Source organism: Salvelinus fontinalis, chromosome 2 (assembly GCF_029448725.1).
Source record: "Salvelinus fontinalis isolate EN_2023a chromosome 2, ASM2944872v1, whole genome shotgun sequence".
Taxonomy (NCBI): domain Eukaryota; kingdom Metazoa; phylum Chordata; class Actinopteri; order Salmoniformes; family Salmonidae; genus Salvelinus; species Salvelinus fontinalis.
This window is the reverse complement of record NC_074666.1, coordinates 96,037,601-96,057,397: the sequence shown is the minus strand read 5'-3', so window position 1 is coordinate 96,057,397 and position 19,797 is coordinate 96,037,601. Positions and strand designations below refer to the sequence as shown.

Here is a 19,797-nt window from a genome sequence, read left to right as displayed (position 1 = left end):
TTTTCTCCTCTCTCTCTTTTTCTCCTTTCTCTCTCTCTCTTTCTCCTTTCTCTCCTCTCTCCTCCTCTCTCTCTCTTCTCCCCCTTTCTCTCCTCTCTCTCTTCTCCCCCTTTCTCCTTTTTCTCCTCTCTCTCTTTTTCTCCTTTCTCTCCTCTCTCTCTCTTTCTCCTTTCTCTCCTCTCTCTCTCTTTTTCTCCTTTTTCTCCTCTCTCTCTCTTTCTCCTTTCTCTCCTCTCTCTCTCTTTTTCTCCTTTCTCTCCTCTCTCTCTTTTTCTCCTTTCTCTCCTCTCTCTCTCTTTCTCCTTTCTCTCCTCTCTCTCTCTTTTTCTCCTTTTTCTCCTCTCTCTCTCTTTCTCCTTTCTCTCCTCTCTCTCTCTTTTTCTCCTTTCTCTCCTCTCTCTCTCTTTCTCCTTTCTCTCCTCTCTCTCTCTTTTTCTCCTTTTTCTCCTCTCTCTCTCTTTCTCCTTTCTCTCCTCTCTCTCTCTTTTTCTCCTTTCTCTCCTCTCTCTCTTTTTCTCTCCTCTCTCTCTCTTTTTCTCCTTTCTCTCCTCCTCTCTCTCTTCTCCCCCTTTCTCTCCAGGACGATCCAGATTGGAACAGACTCCAGTAACCTGAACTCAGAGTTCTGCTTCATCCTCAAGGTCAGTTTTAAACCTGAGATACCCTGACCCTAACCCTGACCCTGACCCTAACCTAACCCTAAGTTGAGACACTCTGACCTCAATAACACAGTACATCACACTGTTAAAAACCTTTAACCTGTCAGAACTTTAATTGAGTTTGTGTGGTCTGTGTGTGTGTGGTGTGGTGTGTGTGTGTGTGTGTGTGTGTGTGGTCTGTGTGTGTGTAGGTACCCTTTGAGAGCACAGACAACCAGGGGATAGTGTATACCTGGGTGGGCCGGGCTGCTGACCCTGATGAGGCCAAACTGGCAGAAGACATCATGAACTCTATGTTTGATGACACCTACAGCAAACAGGTACACCTGTCTGTCTTTATACCTGTCTGTCTGCCTCTCTGTTATAGCTGTCTGTCTGTTACACCTACAGCAAACAGGTACACCTGTCTGTCTGCCTCTCTGTTATATCTGTCTGTCTTTATACCCGTCTGTCTGTTACACCTACAGCAAACAGGTGTCTGTCTGTCTTTATACCTGTCTGTCTGCCTGTCTGTTATATCTGTCTGTCTGTTATATCTGTCTGTCTGTTATATCTGTCTGTCTGTTACACCTACAGCAAACAGGTACACCTGTCTGTCTGCCTCTCTGTTATATCTGTCTGTCTGTTACACCTACAGCAAACAGGTACACCTGTCTGTCTGCCTCTCTGTTATATCTGTCTGTCTTTATACCCGTCTGTCTGTTACACCTACAGCAAACAGGTGTCTGTCTGTCTTTATACCTGTCTGTCTGCCTGTCTGTTATATCTGTCTGTCTGTTATATCTGTCTGTCTGTTATATCTGTCTGTCTGTTACACCTACAGCAAACAGGTACACCTGTCTGTCTTTATACCTGTCTGTCTGCCTCTCTGTTATAGCTGTCTGTCTGTTACACCTACAGCAAACAGGTACACCTGTCTGTCTGCCTCTCTGTTATATCTGTCTGTCTTTATACCCGTCTGTCTGTTACACCTACAGCAAACAGGTGTCTGTCTGTCTTTATACCTGTCTGTCTGCCTGTCTGTTATATCTGTCTGTCTTTATACCTGTCTGTCTGTTATATCTGTCTGTCTGTTATATCTGTCTGTCTGTTACACCTACAGCAAACAGGTACACCTGTCTGTCTTTATACCTGTCTGTCTGCCTCTCTGTTATAGCTGTCTGTCTGTTACACCTACAGCAAACAGGTACACCTGTCTGTCTGCCTCTCTGTTATATCTGTCTGTCTTTATACCCGTCTGTCTGTTACACCTACAGCAAACAGGTGTCTGTCTGTCTGTCTTTATACCTGTCTGTCTGCCTGTCTGTTATATCTGTCTGTCTGTTATATCTGTCTGTCTGTTATATCTGTCTGTCTGTTACACCTACAGCAAACAGGTACACCTGTCTGTCTTTATACCTGTCTGTCTGCCTCTCTGTTATAGCTGTCTGTCTGTTACACCTACAGCAAACAGGTACACCTGTCTGTCTGCCTCTCTGTTATATCTGTCTGTCTTTATACCCGTCTGTCTGTTACACCTACAGCAAACAGGTGTCTGTCTGTCTTTATACCTGTCTGTCTGCCTGTCTGTTATATCTGTCTGTCTGTTATATCTGTCTGTCTGTTATATCTGTCTGTCTGTTATATCTGTCTGTCTGTTACACCTACAGCAAACAGGTACACCTGTCTGTCTTTATACCTGTCTGTCTGCCTCTCTGTTATAGCTGTCTGTCTGTTACACCTACAGCAAACAGGTACACCTGTCTGTCTGCCTCTCTGTTATATCTGTCTGTCTTTATACCCGTCTGTCTGTTACACCTACAGCAAACAGGTGTCTGTCTGTCTTTATACCTGTCTGTCTGCCTGTCTGTTATATCTGTCTGTCTGTTATATCTGTCTGTCTGTCTGTTATATCTGTCTGTCTGTTACACCTACAGCAAACAGGTACACCTGTCTGTCTTTATACCTGTCTGTCTGCCTCTCTGTTATAGCTGTCTGTCTGTTACACCTACAGCAAACAGGTACACCTGTCTGTCTGCCTCTCTGTTATATATGTCTGTCTTTATACCCGTCTGTCTGTTACACCTACAGCAAACAGGTGTCTGTCTGTCTTTATACCTGTCTGTCTGCCTGTCTGTTATATCTGTCTGTCTTTATACCTGTCTGTCTGTTATATCTGTCTGTCTGTTACACCTACAGCAAACAGGTACATCTGTCTGTCTTTATACCTGTCTATCTGCCTGTCTGTAATAGATGTCTGCCTGTCTGTTATAGCTGTCTATTTGCCTGTCTGTAGTAGCTCCCTGTCTGTTACACCTGTCTGCCTGTCTGTTATAGCTGTCTGTCTGCCTGTTACACTTGTCTGCCTGTCTGTTATAGCTGTCTATCTGCCTGTCTGTAGTAGCTCCCTGTCTGTTACACCTGTCTGTCTGTCTGTTATAGCTGTATGTCTGCCTGTTACACTTGTCTGCCTGTCTGTTATAGCTGTCTGTCTGTTATAGCTGTCTGTCTGCCTGTCTGTTATAGCTGTCTGTCTGTTACACCTACAGCAAACAGGTATAGCTGCCATCCTCAAATTTTTTATTTATTTATCCTTTATTTAACTAGACAAGTCAGTTAAGAACAAATTCTTATTTACAATGACGGCCTACCGGGGAACAGTGGTTAACTGCCTTGTTCAGGGGCAGAACGACAGATTTATACCTTGTCTCTGACCGTGGCAGTTTGACTGGTTAACATGGAACCTCTGACCGTGGCAGTTTGACTGGTAAACATGGAACCTCTGACCGTGGCAGTTTGACTGGTAAACATGGAACCTCTGACCGTGGCAGTTTGACATGGAACCTCTGACCATGGCAGTTTGACTGGTAAACATGGAACCTCTGACCGTGGCAGTTTGACTGGTAAACATGGAACCTCTGACCGTGGCAGTTTGACTGGTTAACATGGAACCTCTGACCGTGGCAGTTTGACTGGTAAACATGGAACCTCTGACCGTGGCAGTTTGACTGGTAAACATGGAACCTCTGACCGTGGCAGTTTGACTGGTAAACATGGAACCTCTGACCGTGGCAGTTTGACTGGTAAACATGGAACCTCTGACCGTGGCAGTTTGACTGGTAAACATGGAACCTCTGACCGTGGCAGTTTGACTGGTAAACATGGAACCTCTGACCGTGGCAGTTTGACTGGTAAACATGGAACCTCTGACCGTGGCAGTTTGACTGGTAAACATGGAACCTCTGACCGTGGCAGTTTGACTGGTAAACATGGAACCTCTGACCGTGGCAGTTTGACTGGTAAACATGGAACCTCTGACCGTGGCAGTTTGACTGGTTAACATGGAACCTCTGACCGTGGCAGTTTGACTGGTAAACATGGAACCTCTGACCGTGGCAGTTTGACTGGTAAACATGGAACCTCTGACCGTGGCAGTTTGACTGGTAAACATGGAACCTCTGACCGTGGCAGTTTGACTGGTAAACATGGAACCTCTGACCGTGGCAGTTTGACTGGTAAACATGGAACCTCTGACCGTGGCAGTTTGACTGGTAAACATGGAACCTCTGACCGTGGCAGTTTGACATGGAACCTCTGACCATGGCAGTTTGACTGGTAAACATGGAACCTCTGACCGTGGCAGTTTGACTGGTAAACATGGAACCTCTGACCGTGGCAGTTTGACTGGTAAACATGGAACCTCTGACCGTGGCAGTTTGACTGGTAAACATGGAACCTCTGACCGTGGCAGTTTGACTGGTTAACATGGAACCTCTGACCGTGGCAGTTTGACTGGTAAACATGGAACCTCTGACCGTGGCAGTTTGACTGGTAAACATGGAACCTCTGACCGTGGCAGTTTGACTGGTAAACATGGAACCTCTGACCGTGGCAGTTTGACTGGTAAACATGGAACCTCTGACCGTGGCAGTTTGACTGGTAAACATGGAACCTCTGACCGTGGCAGTTTGACTGGTAAACATGGAACCTCTGACCGTGGCAGTTTGACTGGTAAACATGGAACCTCTGACCGTGGCAGTTTGACTGGTAAACATGGAACCTCTGACCGTGGCAGTTTGACTGGTAAACATGGAACCTCTGACCATGGCACTTTGACTGGTAAACATGGAACCTCTGACCGTGGCAGTTTGACTGGTAAACATGGAACCTCTGACCGTGGCAGTTTGACTGGTAAACATGGAACCTCTGACCGTGGCAGTTTGACTGGTAAACATGGAACCTCTGACCTTGGCAGTTTGACTGGTAAACATGGAACCTCTGACCGTGGCAGTTTGACTGGTAAACATGGAACCTCTGACCGTGGCAGTTTGACTGGTAAACATGGAACCTCTGACCGTGGCAGTTTGACTGGTAAACATGGAACCTCTGACCGTGGCAGTTTGACTGGTAAACATGGAACCTCTGACCGTGGCAGTTTGACTGGTAAACATGGAACCTCTGACCGTGGCAGTTTGACTGGTAAACATGGAACCTCTGACCGTGGCAGTTTGACTGGTAAACATGGAACCTCTGACCGTGGCAGTTTGACTGGTAAACATGGAACCTCTGACCGTGGCAGTTTGACTGGTAAACATGGAACCTCTGACCGTGGCAGTTTGACTGGTAAACATGGAACCTCTGACCATGGCACTTTGACTGGTAAACATGGAACCTCTGACCGTGGCAGTTTGACTGGTAAACATGGAACCTCTGACCGTGGCAGTTTGACTGGTAAACATGGAACCTCTGACCGTGGCAGTTTGACTGGTAAACATGGAACCTCTGACCGTGGCAGTTTGACTGGTAAACATGGAACCTCTGACCGTGGCAGTTTGACTGGTAAACATGGAACCTCTGACCGTGGCAGTTTGACTGGTAAACATGGAACCTCTGACCTTGGCAGTTTGACTGGTAAACATGGAACCTCTGACCGTGGCAGTTTGACTGGTAAACATGGAACCTCTGACCGTGGCAGTTTGACTGGTAAACATGGAACCTCTGACCGTGGCAGTTTGACTGGTAAACATGGAACCTCTGACCGTGGCAGTTTGACTGGTAAACATGGAACCTCTGACCGTGGCAGTTTGACTGGTAAACATGGAACCTCTGACCGTGGCAGTTTGACTGGTAAACATGGAACCTCTGACCGTGGCAGTTTGACTGGTAAACATGGAACCTCTGACCGTGGCAGTTTGACATGGAACCTCTGACCATGGCAGTTTGACTGGTAAACATGGAACCTCTGACCGTGGCAGTTTGACTGGTAAACATGGAACCTCTGACCGTGGCAGTTTGACTGGTAAACATGGAACCTCTGACCGTGGCAGTTTGACTGGTAAACATGGAACCTCTGACCGTGGCAGTTTGACTGGTAAACATGGAACCTCTGACCGTGGCAGTTTGACTGGTTAACATGGAACCTCTGACCGTGGCAGTTTGACTGGTAAACATGGAACCTCTGACCGTGGCAGTTTGACTGGTAAACATGGAACCTCTGACCGTGGCAGTTTGACTGGTAAACATGGAACCTCTGACCGTGGCAGTTTGACTGGTAAACATGGAACCTCTGACCGTGGCAGTTTGACTGGTAAACATGGAACCTCTGACCGTGGCAGTTTGACTGGTAAACATGGAACCTCTGACCATGGCAGTTTGACTGGTAAACATGGAACCTCTGACCGTGGCAGTTTGACTGGTAAACATGGAACCTCTGACCATGGCACTTTGACTGGTAAACATGGAACCTCTGACCGTGGCACTTTGACTGGTAAACATGGAACCTCTGACCATGGCAGTTTGACTGGTAAACATGGAACCTCTGACCGTGGCAGTTTGACTGGTAAACATGGAACCTCTGACCTTGGCAGTTTGACTGGTAAACATGGAACCTCTGACCATGGCAGTTTGACTGGTTAACATGGAACCTCTGACCGTGGCAGTTTGACTGGTAAACATGGAACCTCTGACCGTGGCAGTTTGACATGGACCTCTGACCGTGGCAGTTTGACATGGAACCTCTGACCATGGCAGTTTGACTGGTAAACATGGAACCTCTGACCGTGGCAGTTTGACTGGTTAACATGGAACCTCTGACCGTGGCAGTTTGACTGGTAAACATGGAACCTCTGACCGTGGCAGTTTGACTGGTAAACATGGAACCTCTGACCGTGGCAGTTTGACTGGTAAACATGGAACCTCTGACCGTGGCAGTTTGACTGGTAAACATGGAACCTCTGACCGTGGCAGTTTGACTGGTAAACATGGAACCTCTGACCGTGGCAGTTTGACTGGTAAACATGGAACCTCTGACCTTGGCAGTTTGACTGGTAAACATGGAACCTCTGACCTTGGCAGTTTGACTGGTAAACATGGAACCTCTGACCGTGGCAGTTTGACTGGTTAACATGGAACCTCTGACCGTGGCAGTTTGACTGGTAAACATGGAACCTCTGACCGTGGCAGTTTGACTGGTAAACATGGAACCTCTGACCGTGGCAGTTTGACTGGTTAACATGGAACCTCTGACCGTGGCAGTTTGACTGGTTAACATGGAACCTCTGACTGTGGCAGTTTGACTGGTAAACATGGAACCTCTGACTATGGCAGTTTGACTGGTAAACATGGAACCTCTGACCGTGGCAGTTTGACTGGTAAACATGGAACCTCTGACCGTGGCAGTTTGACTGGTAAACATGGAATCTCTGACCGTGGCAGTTTGACTGGTAAACATGGAACCTCTGACCATGGCAGTTTGACTGGTAAACATGGAACCTCTGACCGTGGCAGTTTGACTGGTAAACATGGAACCTCTGACCGTGGCAGTTTGACTGGTAAACATGGAACCTCTGACCATGGCAGTTTGACTGGTAAACATGGAACCTCTGACCGTGGCAGTTTGACTGGTAAACATGGAACCTCTGACCTTGGCAGTTTGACTGGTAAACATGGAACCTCTGACCATGGCAGTTTGACTGGTTAACATGGAACCTCTGACCGTGGCAGTTTGACTGGTAAACATGGAACCTCTGACCTTGGCAGTTTGACTGGTAAACATGGAACCTCTGACCGTGGCAGTTTGACTGGTAAACATGGAACCTCTGACCGTGGCAGTTTGACTGGTAAACATGGAACCTCTGACCGTGGCAGTTTGACATGGACCTCTGACCGTGGCAGTTTGACATGGAACCTCTGACCATGGCAGTTTGACTGGTAAACATGGAACCTCTGACCGTGGCAGTTTGACTGGTAAACATGGAACCTCTGACCATGGCAGTTTGACTGGTTAACATGGAACCTCTGACCATGGCAGTTTGACTGGTAAACATTGAACCTCTGACCATGGCAGTTTGACATGGAACCACTGACCATGGCAGTTTGACTGGTAAACATGGAACCTCTGACCGTGGCAGTTTAACTGGTAAACATGGAACCTCTGACCGTGGCAGTTTGACTGGTAAACATGGAACCTCTGACCGTGGCAGTTTGACTGGTAAACATGGAACCTCTGACCGTGGCAGTTTGACTGGTTAACATGGAACCTCTGACCGTGGCAGTTTGACTGGTAAACATGGAACCTCTGACCGTGGCAGTTTGACTGGTAAACATGGAACCTCTGACCATGGCAGTTTGACTGGTTAACATGGAACCTCTGACCATGGCAGTTTGACTGGTAAACATTGAACCTCTGACCATGGCAGTTTGACATGGAACCTCTGACCATGGCAGTTTGACTGGTAAACATGAAACCTCTGACCGTGGCAGTTTAACTGGTAAACATGGAACCTCTGACCGTGGCAGTTTGACTGGTAAACATGGAACCTCTGACCGTGGCAGTTTGACTGGTAAACATGGAACCTCTGACCGTGGCAGTTTGACTGGTTAACATGGAACCTCTGACCGTGGCAGTTTGACTGGTAAACATGGAACCTCTGACCGTGGCAGTTTGACTGGTAATCATGGAACCTCTGACCGTGGCAGTTTGAATGGTAAACATGGAACCTCTGACCGTGGCAGTTTGACTGGTAAACATGGAACCTCTGACTGTGGCAGTTTGACATGGAACCTTTGACCGTGGCAGTTTGACTGGTAAACATGGAACCTCTGACAGTGGCAGTTTGACTGGTTAACATGGAACCTCTGACCGTGGCAGTTTGACTGGTAAACATGGAACCTCTGACCGTGGCAGTTTGACTGGTAATCATGGAACCTCTGACCGTGGCAGTTTGACTGGTAAACATGGAACCTCTGACCGTGGCAGTTTGACTGGTAAACATGGAACCTCTGACTGTGGCAGTTTGACATGGAACCTTTGACCGTGGCAGTTTGACTGGTAAACTAATTCTATGGTAAGAACCTTCGTTGACCCGGAGCTCCTGTCTCCTAGGTGATCAACGAGGGGGAGGAGCCGGAGAACTTCTTCTGGGTGGGGATTGGCTGTCAGAAGGTGTACGACGAGGACGCTGACTATATGAAGTACGCCAGATTGTTCCGCTGCTCCAATGAGAAGGGATACTTCGCCGTGTCTGAGAAATGTTCCGACTTCTGTCAGGACGACCTGGCCGACGATGACATCATGCTGCTGGACAACGGCAAAGAGGTGGGACTAGCTGACTAGCTGTATATACACCTGTACACTACACCTGTCTGTCTATATACACCTGTACACTACACCTGTCTGTCTATATACACCTGGACACTACACCTGTCTGTCTATATACACCTGGACACTACACCTGTCTGTCTATATACACCTGTCTTTCTATATACACCTGGACACTACACCTGTCTATCTATATACACCTGTCTATCTATATACACCTGGACACTACACCTGTCTATCTATATACACCTGTCTATCTATATACACCTGGACACTACACCTGTCTATCTATATACACCTGTCTATCTATATACACCTGGACACTACACCTGTCTATCTATATACACCTGGACACCACCTGTCTATCTACATACACCTGGACACTACACCTGTCTATCTATATACACCTGGACACTACACCTGTCTGTCTATATACACCTGGACACTACACCTGTCTGTCTATATACACCTGGACACTACACCTGTCTATCTATATACACCTGGACACTACACCTGTCTGTCTATATACACCTGGACACTACACCTGTCTGTCTATATACACCTGGACACTACACCTGTCTGTCTATATACACCTGGACACTACACCTGTCTGTCTATATACACCTGGACACTACACCTGTCTGTCTATATACACCTGGACACTACACCTGTCTGTCTATATACACCTGGACACTACACCTGTCTGTCTATATACACCTGGACACTACACCTGTCTGTCTATATACACCTGGACACTACACCTGTCTGTCTATATACACCTGGACACTACACCTGTCTGTCTATATACACCTGGACACTACACCTGTCTGTCTATATACACCTGGACACTACACCTGTCTGTCTATATACACCTGGACACTACACCTGTCTGTCTATATATAGGGCCTGGACACTACACCTGTCTGTCTATATATAGGGCCTGGACACTACACCTGTCTGTCTATATATAGGGCCTGGACACTACACCTGTCTGTCTATATATAGGGCCTGGACACTACACCTGTCTGTCTATATATAGGGCCTGGACACTACACCTGTCTGTCTATATATAGGGCCTGGACACTACACCTGTCTGTCTATATATAGGGCCTGGACACTACACCTGTCTGTCTATATATAGGGCCTGGACACTACACCTGTCTGTCTATATATAGGGCCTGGACACTACACCTGTCTGTCTATATATAGGGCCTGGACACTACACCTGTCTGTCTATATATAGGGCCTGGACACTACACCTGTCTGTCTATATATAGGGCCTGGACACTACACCTGTCTGTCTATATATAGGGCCTGGACACTACACCTGTCTGTCTATATATAGGGCCTGGACACTACACCTGTCTGTCTATATATAGGGCCTGGACACTACACCTGTCTGTCTATATATAGGGCCTGGACACTACACCTGTCTGTCTATATATAGGGCCTGGACACTACACCTGTCTGTCTATATACAGTGGGGAGAACAAGTATTTGATACACTGACAATTTTGCAGGTTTTCCTACTTACAAAGCATGTAGAGGTCTGTAATTTTTATCATAGGTACACTTCAACTGTGAGAGAAGGAATCTAAAACAAAAATCCAGAAAATCACATTGTATGATTTTTAATTAATTAATTTGCATTCTATTGCATGACATAAGAATTTGATACATCAGAAAAGCAGAACTGAATATTTGGTACAGAAACCTTAGTTTGCAATTACAGAGATCATACGTTTCCTGTAGTTCTTGACCAGGTTTGCACACACTGCAGCAGGGATTTTGGCCCACTCCTCCATACAGACCTTCTCCAGATCCTTCAGGTTTCGGGGCTGTCGCTGGGCAATACGGACTTTCGGCTCCCTCCAAAGATTTTCTATTGGGTTCAGGTCTGGAGACTGGCTAGGCCACTCCAGGACCTTGAGATGCTTCTTACGGAGCCACTCCTTAGTTGCCCTGGCTGTGTGTTTCGGGTCGTTGTCATGCTGGAAGACCCAGCCACGACCCATCTTCAATGCTCTTACTGAGGGAAGGAGGTTGTTGGTCAAGATCTCGCGATACATGGCCCCATCCATCCTCCCTTCAATACGGTGCAGTCGTCCTGTCCCCTTTGCAGAAAAGCATCCCCAAAGAATGATGTTTCCACCTCCATGCTTCACGGTTGGGATGGTGTTCTTGGGGTTGTACTCATCCTTCTATTCCTCCAAACACGGCGAGTGGAGTTTAGAGCAAAAAGCTCTATTTTTGTCTCATCAGACCACATGACCTTCTCCCATTCCTCCTCTGGATCATCCAGATGGTCATTGGCAAACTTCAGACGGGCCTGGACATGCGCTGGCTTGAGCAGGGGGACCTTGCGTGCGCTGCAGGATTTTAATCCATGACGGCGTAGTGTGTTACTAATGGTTTTCTTTGAGACTGTGGTCCCAGCTCTCTTCAGGTCATTGACCAGGTCCTGCCGTGTAGTTCTGGGCTGATCCCTCACATTCCTCATGATCATTGATGCCCCACGAGGTGAGATCTTGCATGGAGCCCCAGACCGAGGGTGATTGACCGTCATCTTGAACTTCTTCCATTTTCTAATAATTGTGCCAACAGTTGTTGCCTTCTCACCAAGCTGCTTGGCTATTGTCCTGTAGCCCATCCCAGCCTTGTACAGGTCTACAATTTATCCCTGATGTCCTTACACAGCTCTCTGGTCTTGGCCATTGTGAGAGGTTGGAGTCTGTTTGATTGAGTGTGTGGACAGGTGTCTTTTATACAGGTAACGAGTTCAAACAGGTGCAGTTAATACAGGTAATGAGTGGAGAACAGGAGGGCTTCTTAAAGAAAAACTAACAGGTCTGTGAGAGCCGGAATTCTTACTGGTTGGTAGGTGATCAAATACTTATGTCATGCAATAAAATGCAAATTAATTACTTAAAAATCATACAATGTGATTTTCTGGATTTTTGTTTTAGATTCCGTCTCTCACAGTTGAAGTGTACCTATGATAAAAATTACAGACCTCTACATGCTTTGTAAGTAGGAAAACCTGCAAAATCGGCAGTGTATCAAATACTTGTTCTCCCCACTGTATAGGGCCTGGACACTACACCTGTCTGTCTATATATAGGGCCTGGACACTACACCTGTCTGTCTATATATAGGGCCTGGACACTACACCTGTCTGTCTATATACACCTGGACACTACACCTGTAATAGTGTTTTCTGTCTCTCTGTCAGGTGTACATGTGGGTGGGAACTCAGACCAGCCAGGTAGAAATTAAACTCAGCCTCAAAGCCTGCCAGGTAAGACGTGTGACCCTCTCGCGCCTCTACTGTAATGATTCATAGGCTATTGTTTTACTATATCTTTACTGTGTCTAGATTCTGTCAGTCTATTGTTTTACTATATCTTTACTGTGTCTAGATTCTGTCAGTCTATTGTTTTACTATATCTTTACTGTGTCTAGATTCTGTCAGTCTATTGTTTTACTATATCTTTACTGTGTCTAGATGATGTTCTGTCAGTCTATTGTTTTACTATATCTTTACTGTGTCTAGATGATGTTCTGTTATCTATTGTTTTACTATATCTTTACTGTGTCTAGATGATGTTCTGTCAGTCTATTGTTTTACTATATCTTTACTGTGTCTAGATGATGTTCTGTTGTCTAGATTCTGTCAGCACCACTTCCGCAGGTCAGATTGTTGTTCCATGTGAATATAATGTTGTTTCCGTCTCTCCTCTAGGTTTACATCCAGCACATGCGTTCTAAGGAGACCGAGACGCCCAGGAAGCTGCGTCTGGTCAGGAAGGGGAACGAACCACACTGCTTCACACGATGCTTCCACGGCTGGGGCGCCTTCAAGACGCCGCTCGCGTAGACACACGCACTGCGCTGACACGTCCACTCTACATAACCTCAGCTTTGTCCTAAAGACCGTGGCGACGTCGGCTTCTACCTGAAAGAGACGCTTTATCATATCAGCACACGATTTACCTGCTGGATAACCTCCCCCCCTGTCCTCTCCCCCTCCTTCCTGTTCCCCTCGCCCTCCTTCCTGTTCCCCTCGCCCTCCTTCCTGTTCCCCTCGCCCTCCTTCCTGTTCCCCTCCCCGTCCCCTGTTACCTCTCCTCCCCCCGTTACCCCTCCAACGGTTGTTTTTCAATGAGCTTCTACCTTTCAGCAGGGCTGATTATTACCCGATGAGATAGTTTTCTCAGGGTCCTGCTGAGCCTGTCTGTCTGAACACACATCTGGGTAGAAAACCACATGTTTAATGTGTAACCAGGGGCTTTAGAGAGATCCTATCAGTGTTGTCTGTCTGAACACACATCTGGGTAGCAGGGAATCTGCTCACAAAGCAGCGGGGTAGATAACAGATGCATTTTATTAACATCGGATCACCTTGATCGGATGACGTAAAACCACATGTTTAATGCAAGGTGTAACCAGGGGCTTTAGAGGGATCCTATCAGTGTTGTCTGTCTGCATCATGAGACGAGGTTTATCTGTTGTAAGGGTCTCCGTGGCGACGACGCAGACGTTCTGACGTCCCAGAGAGACAGAGAGAGGAATCTGTATTTCTGTTGTATGTTTCAGTGATTGGTCCTGGGCCCTTGCCGTAGATATAGTTATACCAGATATAGATGTATATTTACTAGACTGCCATTTGTACTGCAGCAGCTCAACGTGCGCATGCTTGGCTGTAATTGTGCACGCTCCTGATGTCACTTGCAGACACTATTTATGGATTTTATATGAGAATAAAGTTTCACTAAACCTGCCGTCTGCTACCTGGTCTCAAGTTGACTTGACTTTTGCTTTTACAATTTGTCAAGGTCATTAACTTGTGTCTATTCAACCATTTGTGGCGGGAAAACCCCCCAGATTTTTCAGGGGTGTTCCAGCACCCTCACCTCCATGTGTGAGGCTGTGACGTTCACCCGACGGACGGACGTTCACCCGACGGACATCCAGCGTTTTGTCCACTCAGTGTAAATGACTTGTTAAGGTGTTCCTAATGTTTTGTCCACTCAGGGTAAATGACTTGTTAAGGTGTTCCTAATGTTTTGTCCACTCAGGGTAAATGACTTGTTAAGGTGTTCCTAATGTTTTGTCCACTCAGGGTAAATGACTTAAGGTGTTCCTAATGTTTTGTCCACTCAGGGTAAATGACTTGTTAAGGTGTTCCTAATGTTTTGTCCACTCAGGGTAAATGACTTGTTAAGGTGTTCCTAATGTTTTGTCCACTCAGGGTAAATGACTTGTTAAGGTGTTCCTAATGTTTTGTCCACTCAGGGTAAATGACTTGTTAAGGTGTTCCTAATGTTTTGTCCACTCAGGGTAAATGACTTGTTAAGGTGTTCCTAATGTTTTGTCCACTCAGGGTAAATGCCACTTGTTTTAGATGTATTTTACCTTCTGATCGCTGGAGACTTGAGACTGGTAGTCATGGAGACCAGTCGTCATGGCAGCCGACTGAAGCATATCAACTTTGTGTGAATTATTAGATACGACTGTTGGAGCGTAGAAACACAAGCATTTCACTACACCCATAATGTGTATGCGACCAATAAAATGTGATTTTGATTTGTAAAATGACGTTATGCGGAATTGAAATTGTACGGCCTTTTAACTTGCAGTGATGTCACCACTAGTCAAGTCCAAAGTCTGTGACATTTGAGTGTCACAGCATCAGTTGGTCTGATCGTGCCGTTTAAGTTTGTCAGAGTTGAGACCCCTGACTCACATAGGAACGTGGTGCGAAACTGGACCAGAACGTCTCCTGCTTTCTCAGGCAGGAGACCACTTCCTGTTGTAGATGGACAACCCAGAACTGTGTGAGTGGGTTCTCAGTCAGACAGGAGACCACTTCCTGTTGTAGATGGAACAACCCAGAACCGGTTCTCAGTCAGACAGGAGACCACTTCCTGTTGTAGATGAACAACCCAGAACTGTGTGAGTGGGTTCTCAGTCAGACAGGAGACCACTTCCTGTTGAAGGTGAACAACCCAGAACTGTGTGAGTGGGTTCTCAGTCAGACAGGAGACCACTTCCTGTTGAAGGTGAACAACCCAGAACTGTGTGAGTGGGTTCTCAGTCATGCAGGAGACCACTTCCTGTTGTAGATGAACAACCCAGAACTGTGTGAGTGGATTCTCAGTCAGACAGAAGACCACTTCCTGTTGTAGATGATCAACCCAGAACTGTGTGAGTGTGTTCTCAGTCAGACAGGAGACCACTTCCTGTTGTAGATGAACAACCCAGAACTGTGTGAGTGGGTTCTCAGTCAGACAGGAGACCACTTCCTGTTGTAGATGAACAACCCAGAACCGGTTCTCAGTCAGACAGGAGACCACTTCCTGTTGTAGATGAACCCAGAACTGTGTGAGTGGGTTTTCAGTCAGACAGGAGACCACTTCCTGTTGTAGATGAACAACCCAGAACTGTGTGAGTGTGTTCTCAGTCAGTCAGGAGACCACTTCCTGTTGTAGATGAACAACCCAGAACTGTGTGAGTGGGTTCTCAGACAGGAGACCACTTCCTGTTGTAGATGAACCCAGAACTGTGTGAGTGGGTTCTCAGTCAGACAGGAGACCACTTCCTGTTGTAGATGAACAACCCAGAACTGTGTGAGTGGGTACTCAGTCAGGCAGGAGACCACTTCCTGTTGTAGATGAACAACCCAGAACCGGTTCTCAGTCAGACAGGAGACCACTTCCTGTTGTAGATAAACAACCCAGAACTGTGTGAGTGGGTTCTCAGTCAGACAGGAGACCACTTCCTGTTGTAGATGAACAACCCAGAACTGTGTGAGTGTGTTCTCAGTCAGACAGAGACCACTTCCTGTTGTAGATGGAACAACCCAGAACTGTGTGAGTGGGTTCTCAGTCAGACAGGAGACCACTTCCTGTTGTAGATGAACAACCCAGAACCGGTTCTCAGTCAGACAGGAGACCACTTCCTGTTGTAGATGAACAACCCAGAACTGTGTGAGTGTGTTCTCAGTCAGACAGGAGACCACTTCCTGTTGTAGATGAACAACCCAGAACTGTGTGAGTGGGTTCTCAGTCAGACAGGAGACCACTTCCTGTTGTAGATGAACCCAGAACTGTGTGAGTGGGTTTTCAGTCAGACAGGAGACCACTTCCTGTTGTAGATGAACAACCCAGAACTGTGTGAGTGTGTTCTCAGTCAGACAGGAGACCACTTCCTGTTGTAGATGAACAACCCAGAACTGTGTGAGTGGGTTCTCAGACAGGAGACCACTTCCTGTTGTAGATGAACCCAGAACTGTGTGAGTGGGTTCTCAGTCAGACAGGAGACCACTTCCTGTTGTAGATGAACAACCCAGAACTGTGTGAGTGGGTTCTCAGTCAGGCAGGAGACCACTTCCTGTTGTAGATGAACAACCCAGAACCGGTTCTCAGTCAGACAGGAGACCACTTCCTGTTGTAGATAAACAACCCAGAACTGTGTGAGTGGGTTCTCAGTCAGACAGGAGACCACTTCCTGTTGTAGATGAACAACCCAGAACTGTGTGAGTGGGTTCTCAGTCAGACAGAAGACCACTTCCTGTTCTAGATGAACAACCCAGAACTGTGTGAGTGGGTTCTCAGTCAGACAGGAGACCACTTCCTGTTGTAGATGAACAACCCAGAACTGTGTGAGTGGGTTCTCAGTCAGACAGGAGACCACTTCCTGTTGTAGATGAACCCACAACTGTGTGAGTGGGTTCTCAGTCAGACAGGAGACCACTTCCTGTTGTAGATGAACAACCCAGAACTGTGTGAGTGTGTTCTCAGTCAGACAGGAGACCACTTCCTGTTGTAGATGGACAACCCAGAACTGGTTCTCAGTCAGACAGGAGACCACTTCCTGTTGTAGATGACCAACCCAGAACCGGTTCTCAGTCAGACAGGAGACCACTTCCTGTTGTAGATGAACAACCCAGAACTGTGTGAGTGGGTTCTCAGTCAGACAGGAGACCACTTCCTGTTGTAGATGAACAACCCAGAACTGTGTGAGTGGGTTCTCAGTCAGACAGGAGACCACTTCCTGTTGTAGATGAACCCAGAACTGTGTGAGTGGGTTCTCAGTCAGGCAGGAGACCACTTCCTGTTGTAGATGAACAACCCAGAACTGTGTGAGTGGGTTCTCAGTCAGACAGGAGACCACTTCCTGTTGTAGATGAACAACCCAGAACTGTGTGAGTGTGTTCTCAGTCAGACAAGAGACCACTTCCTGTTGTAGATTAACAACCCAGAACTGTGTGAGTGTGTTCTCAGTCAGTCAGGAGACCACTTCCTGTTGTAGATGAACAACCCAGAACTGTGTGAGTGGGTTCTCAGTCAGACAGGAGACCACTTCCTGTTGTAGATGAACAACCCAGAACTGTGTGAGTGGGTTCTCAGTCAGACAGGAGACCACTTCCTGTTGTAGATGAACCCACAACTGTGTGAGTGGGTTCTCAGTCAGACAGGAGACCACTTCCTGTTGTAGATGGAACAACCCAGAACCGGTTCCCAGTCAGACAGAAGACCACTTCCTGTTGTAGATGAGCAACCCAGAACTGTGTGAGTGGGTTCTCAGTCAGGCAGGAGACCACTTCCTGTTGTAGATGAACAACCCAGAACTGTGTGAGTGTGTTCTCAGTCAGACAGGAGACCACTTCCTGTTGTAGATGGAACAACCCAGAACTGTGTGAGTGTGTTCTCAGTCAGACAAGAGACCACTTCCTGTTGTAGATTAACAACCCAGAACTGTGTGAGTGTGTTCTCAGTCAGTCAGGAGACCACTTCCTGTTGTAGATGAACAACCCAGAACTGTGTGAGTGGGTTCTCAGTCAGACAGGAGACCACTTCCTGTTGTAGATGAACAACCCAGAACTGTGTGAGTGGGTTCTCAGTCAGGCAGGAGACCACTTCCTGTTGTAGATGAACAACCCAGAACTGTGTGAGTGTGTTCTCAGTAAGACAGGAGACCACTTCCTGTTGTAGATGGACAACCCAGAACTGGTTCTCAGTCAGACAGGAGACCACTTCCTGTTGTAGATGAACAACCCAGAACCGGTTCTCAGTCAGACAGGAGACCACTTCCTGTTGTAGATGAACAACCCAGAACTGTGTGAGTGGGTTCTCAGTCAGACAGGAGACCACTTCCTGTTGTAGATGAACCCAGAACTGTGTGAGTGGGTTCTCAGTCAGGCAGGAGACCACTTCCTGTTGTAGATGAACAACCCAGAACTGTGTGAGTGGGTTCTCAGTCAGACAGGAGACCACTTCCTGTTGTAGATGAACCCACAACTGTGTGAGTGGGTTCTCAGTCAGACAGGAGACCACTTCCTGTTGTAGTTGGAACAACCCAGAACCGGTTCCCAGTCAGACAGAAGACCACTTCCTGTTGTAGATGAACAACCCAGAACTGTGTGAGTGGGTTCTCAGTCAGGCAGGAGACCACTTCCTGTTGTAGATGAACAACCCAGAACTGTGTGAGTGTGTTCTCAGTCAGACAGGAGACCACTTCCTGTTGTAGATGGAACAACCCAGAACTGTGTGAGTGGGTTCTCAGTCAGACAGGAGACCACTTCCTGTTGTAGATGAACAACCCAGAACCGGTTCTCAGTCAGACAGGAGACCACTTCCTGTTGTAGATGAACAACCCAGAACTGTGTGAGTGGGTTCTCAGTCAGACAGGAGACCACTTCCTGTTGTAGATGAACAACCCAGAACTGTGTGAGTGTGTTCTCAGTCAGACAGGAGACCACTTCCTGTTGTAGATGAACAACCCAGAACTGTGTGAGTGGGTTCTCAGTCAGACAGGAGACCACTTCCTGTTGTAGATTAACCCAGAACTGTGTGAGTGGGTTTTCAGTCAGACAGGAGACCACTTCCTGTTGTAGATGAACAACCCAGAACTGTGTGAGTGTGTTCTCAGTCAGACAGGAGACCACTTCCTGTTGTAGATGAACAACCCAGAACTGTGTGAGTGGGTTCTCAGACAGGAGACCACTTCCTGTTGTAGATGAACCCAGAACTGTGTGAGTGGGTTCTCAGTCAGACAGGAGACCACTTCCTGTTGTAGATGAACAACCCAGAACTGTGTGAGTGGGTTCTCAGTCAGGCAGGAGACCACTTCCTGTTGTAGATGAACAACCCAGAACCGGTTCTCAGTCAGACAGGAGACCACTTCCTGTTGTAGATAAACAACCCAGAACTGTGTGAGTGGGTTCTCAGTCAGACAGGAGACCACTTCCTGTTGTAGATGAACAACCCAGAACTGTGTGAGTGGGTTCTCAGTCAGACAGAAGACCACTTCCTGTTGTAGATGAACAACCCAGAACTGTGTGAGTGGGTTCTCAGTCAGACAGGAGACCACTTCCTGTTGTAGATGAACAACCCAGAACTGTGTGAGTGGGTTCTCAGTCAGACAGGAGACCACTTCCTGTTGTAGATGAACCCACAACTGTGTGAGTGGGTTCTCAGTCAGACAGGAGACCACTTCCTGTTGAAGATGGAACAACCCAGAACCGGTTCCCAGTCAGACAGAAGACCACTTCCTGTT

At 47.2% G+C, this 19,797-nt stretch overlaps 1 protein-coding gene across 2 annotated transcripts in view; it reads left to right on the top strand.

Annotated features, from left to right (window-relative positions):
- Positions 1–13,140, top strand: part of flii (FLII actin remodeling protein) — a 100,536-nt gene extending 87,396 nt beyond the window's left edge. For both annotated transcript variants that reach the window (XM_055896556.1, XM_055896565.1), the window contains 5 exons: positions 581–641; positions 851–979; positions 9,022–9,234; positions 12,470–12,535; positions 12,980–13,140. In XM_055896556.1, coding sequence (XP_055752531.1) covers positions 581–641; positions 851–979; positions 9,022–9,234; positions 12,470–12,535; positions 12,980–13,114 — 604 coding nt within the window. In that variant the 3' untranslated portion in view covers positions 13,115–13,140. The remainder of the gene's footprint in view (positions 1–580; positions 642–850; positions 980–9,021; positions 9,235–12,469; positions 12,536–12,979) is intronic.
- The last annotated feature ends 6,657 nt before the right edge of the window (positions 13,141–19,797 follow it).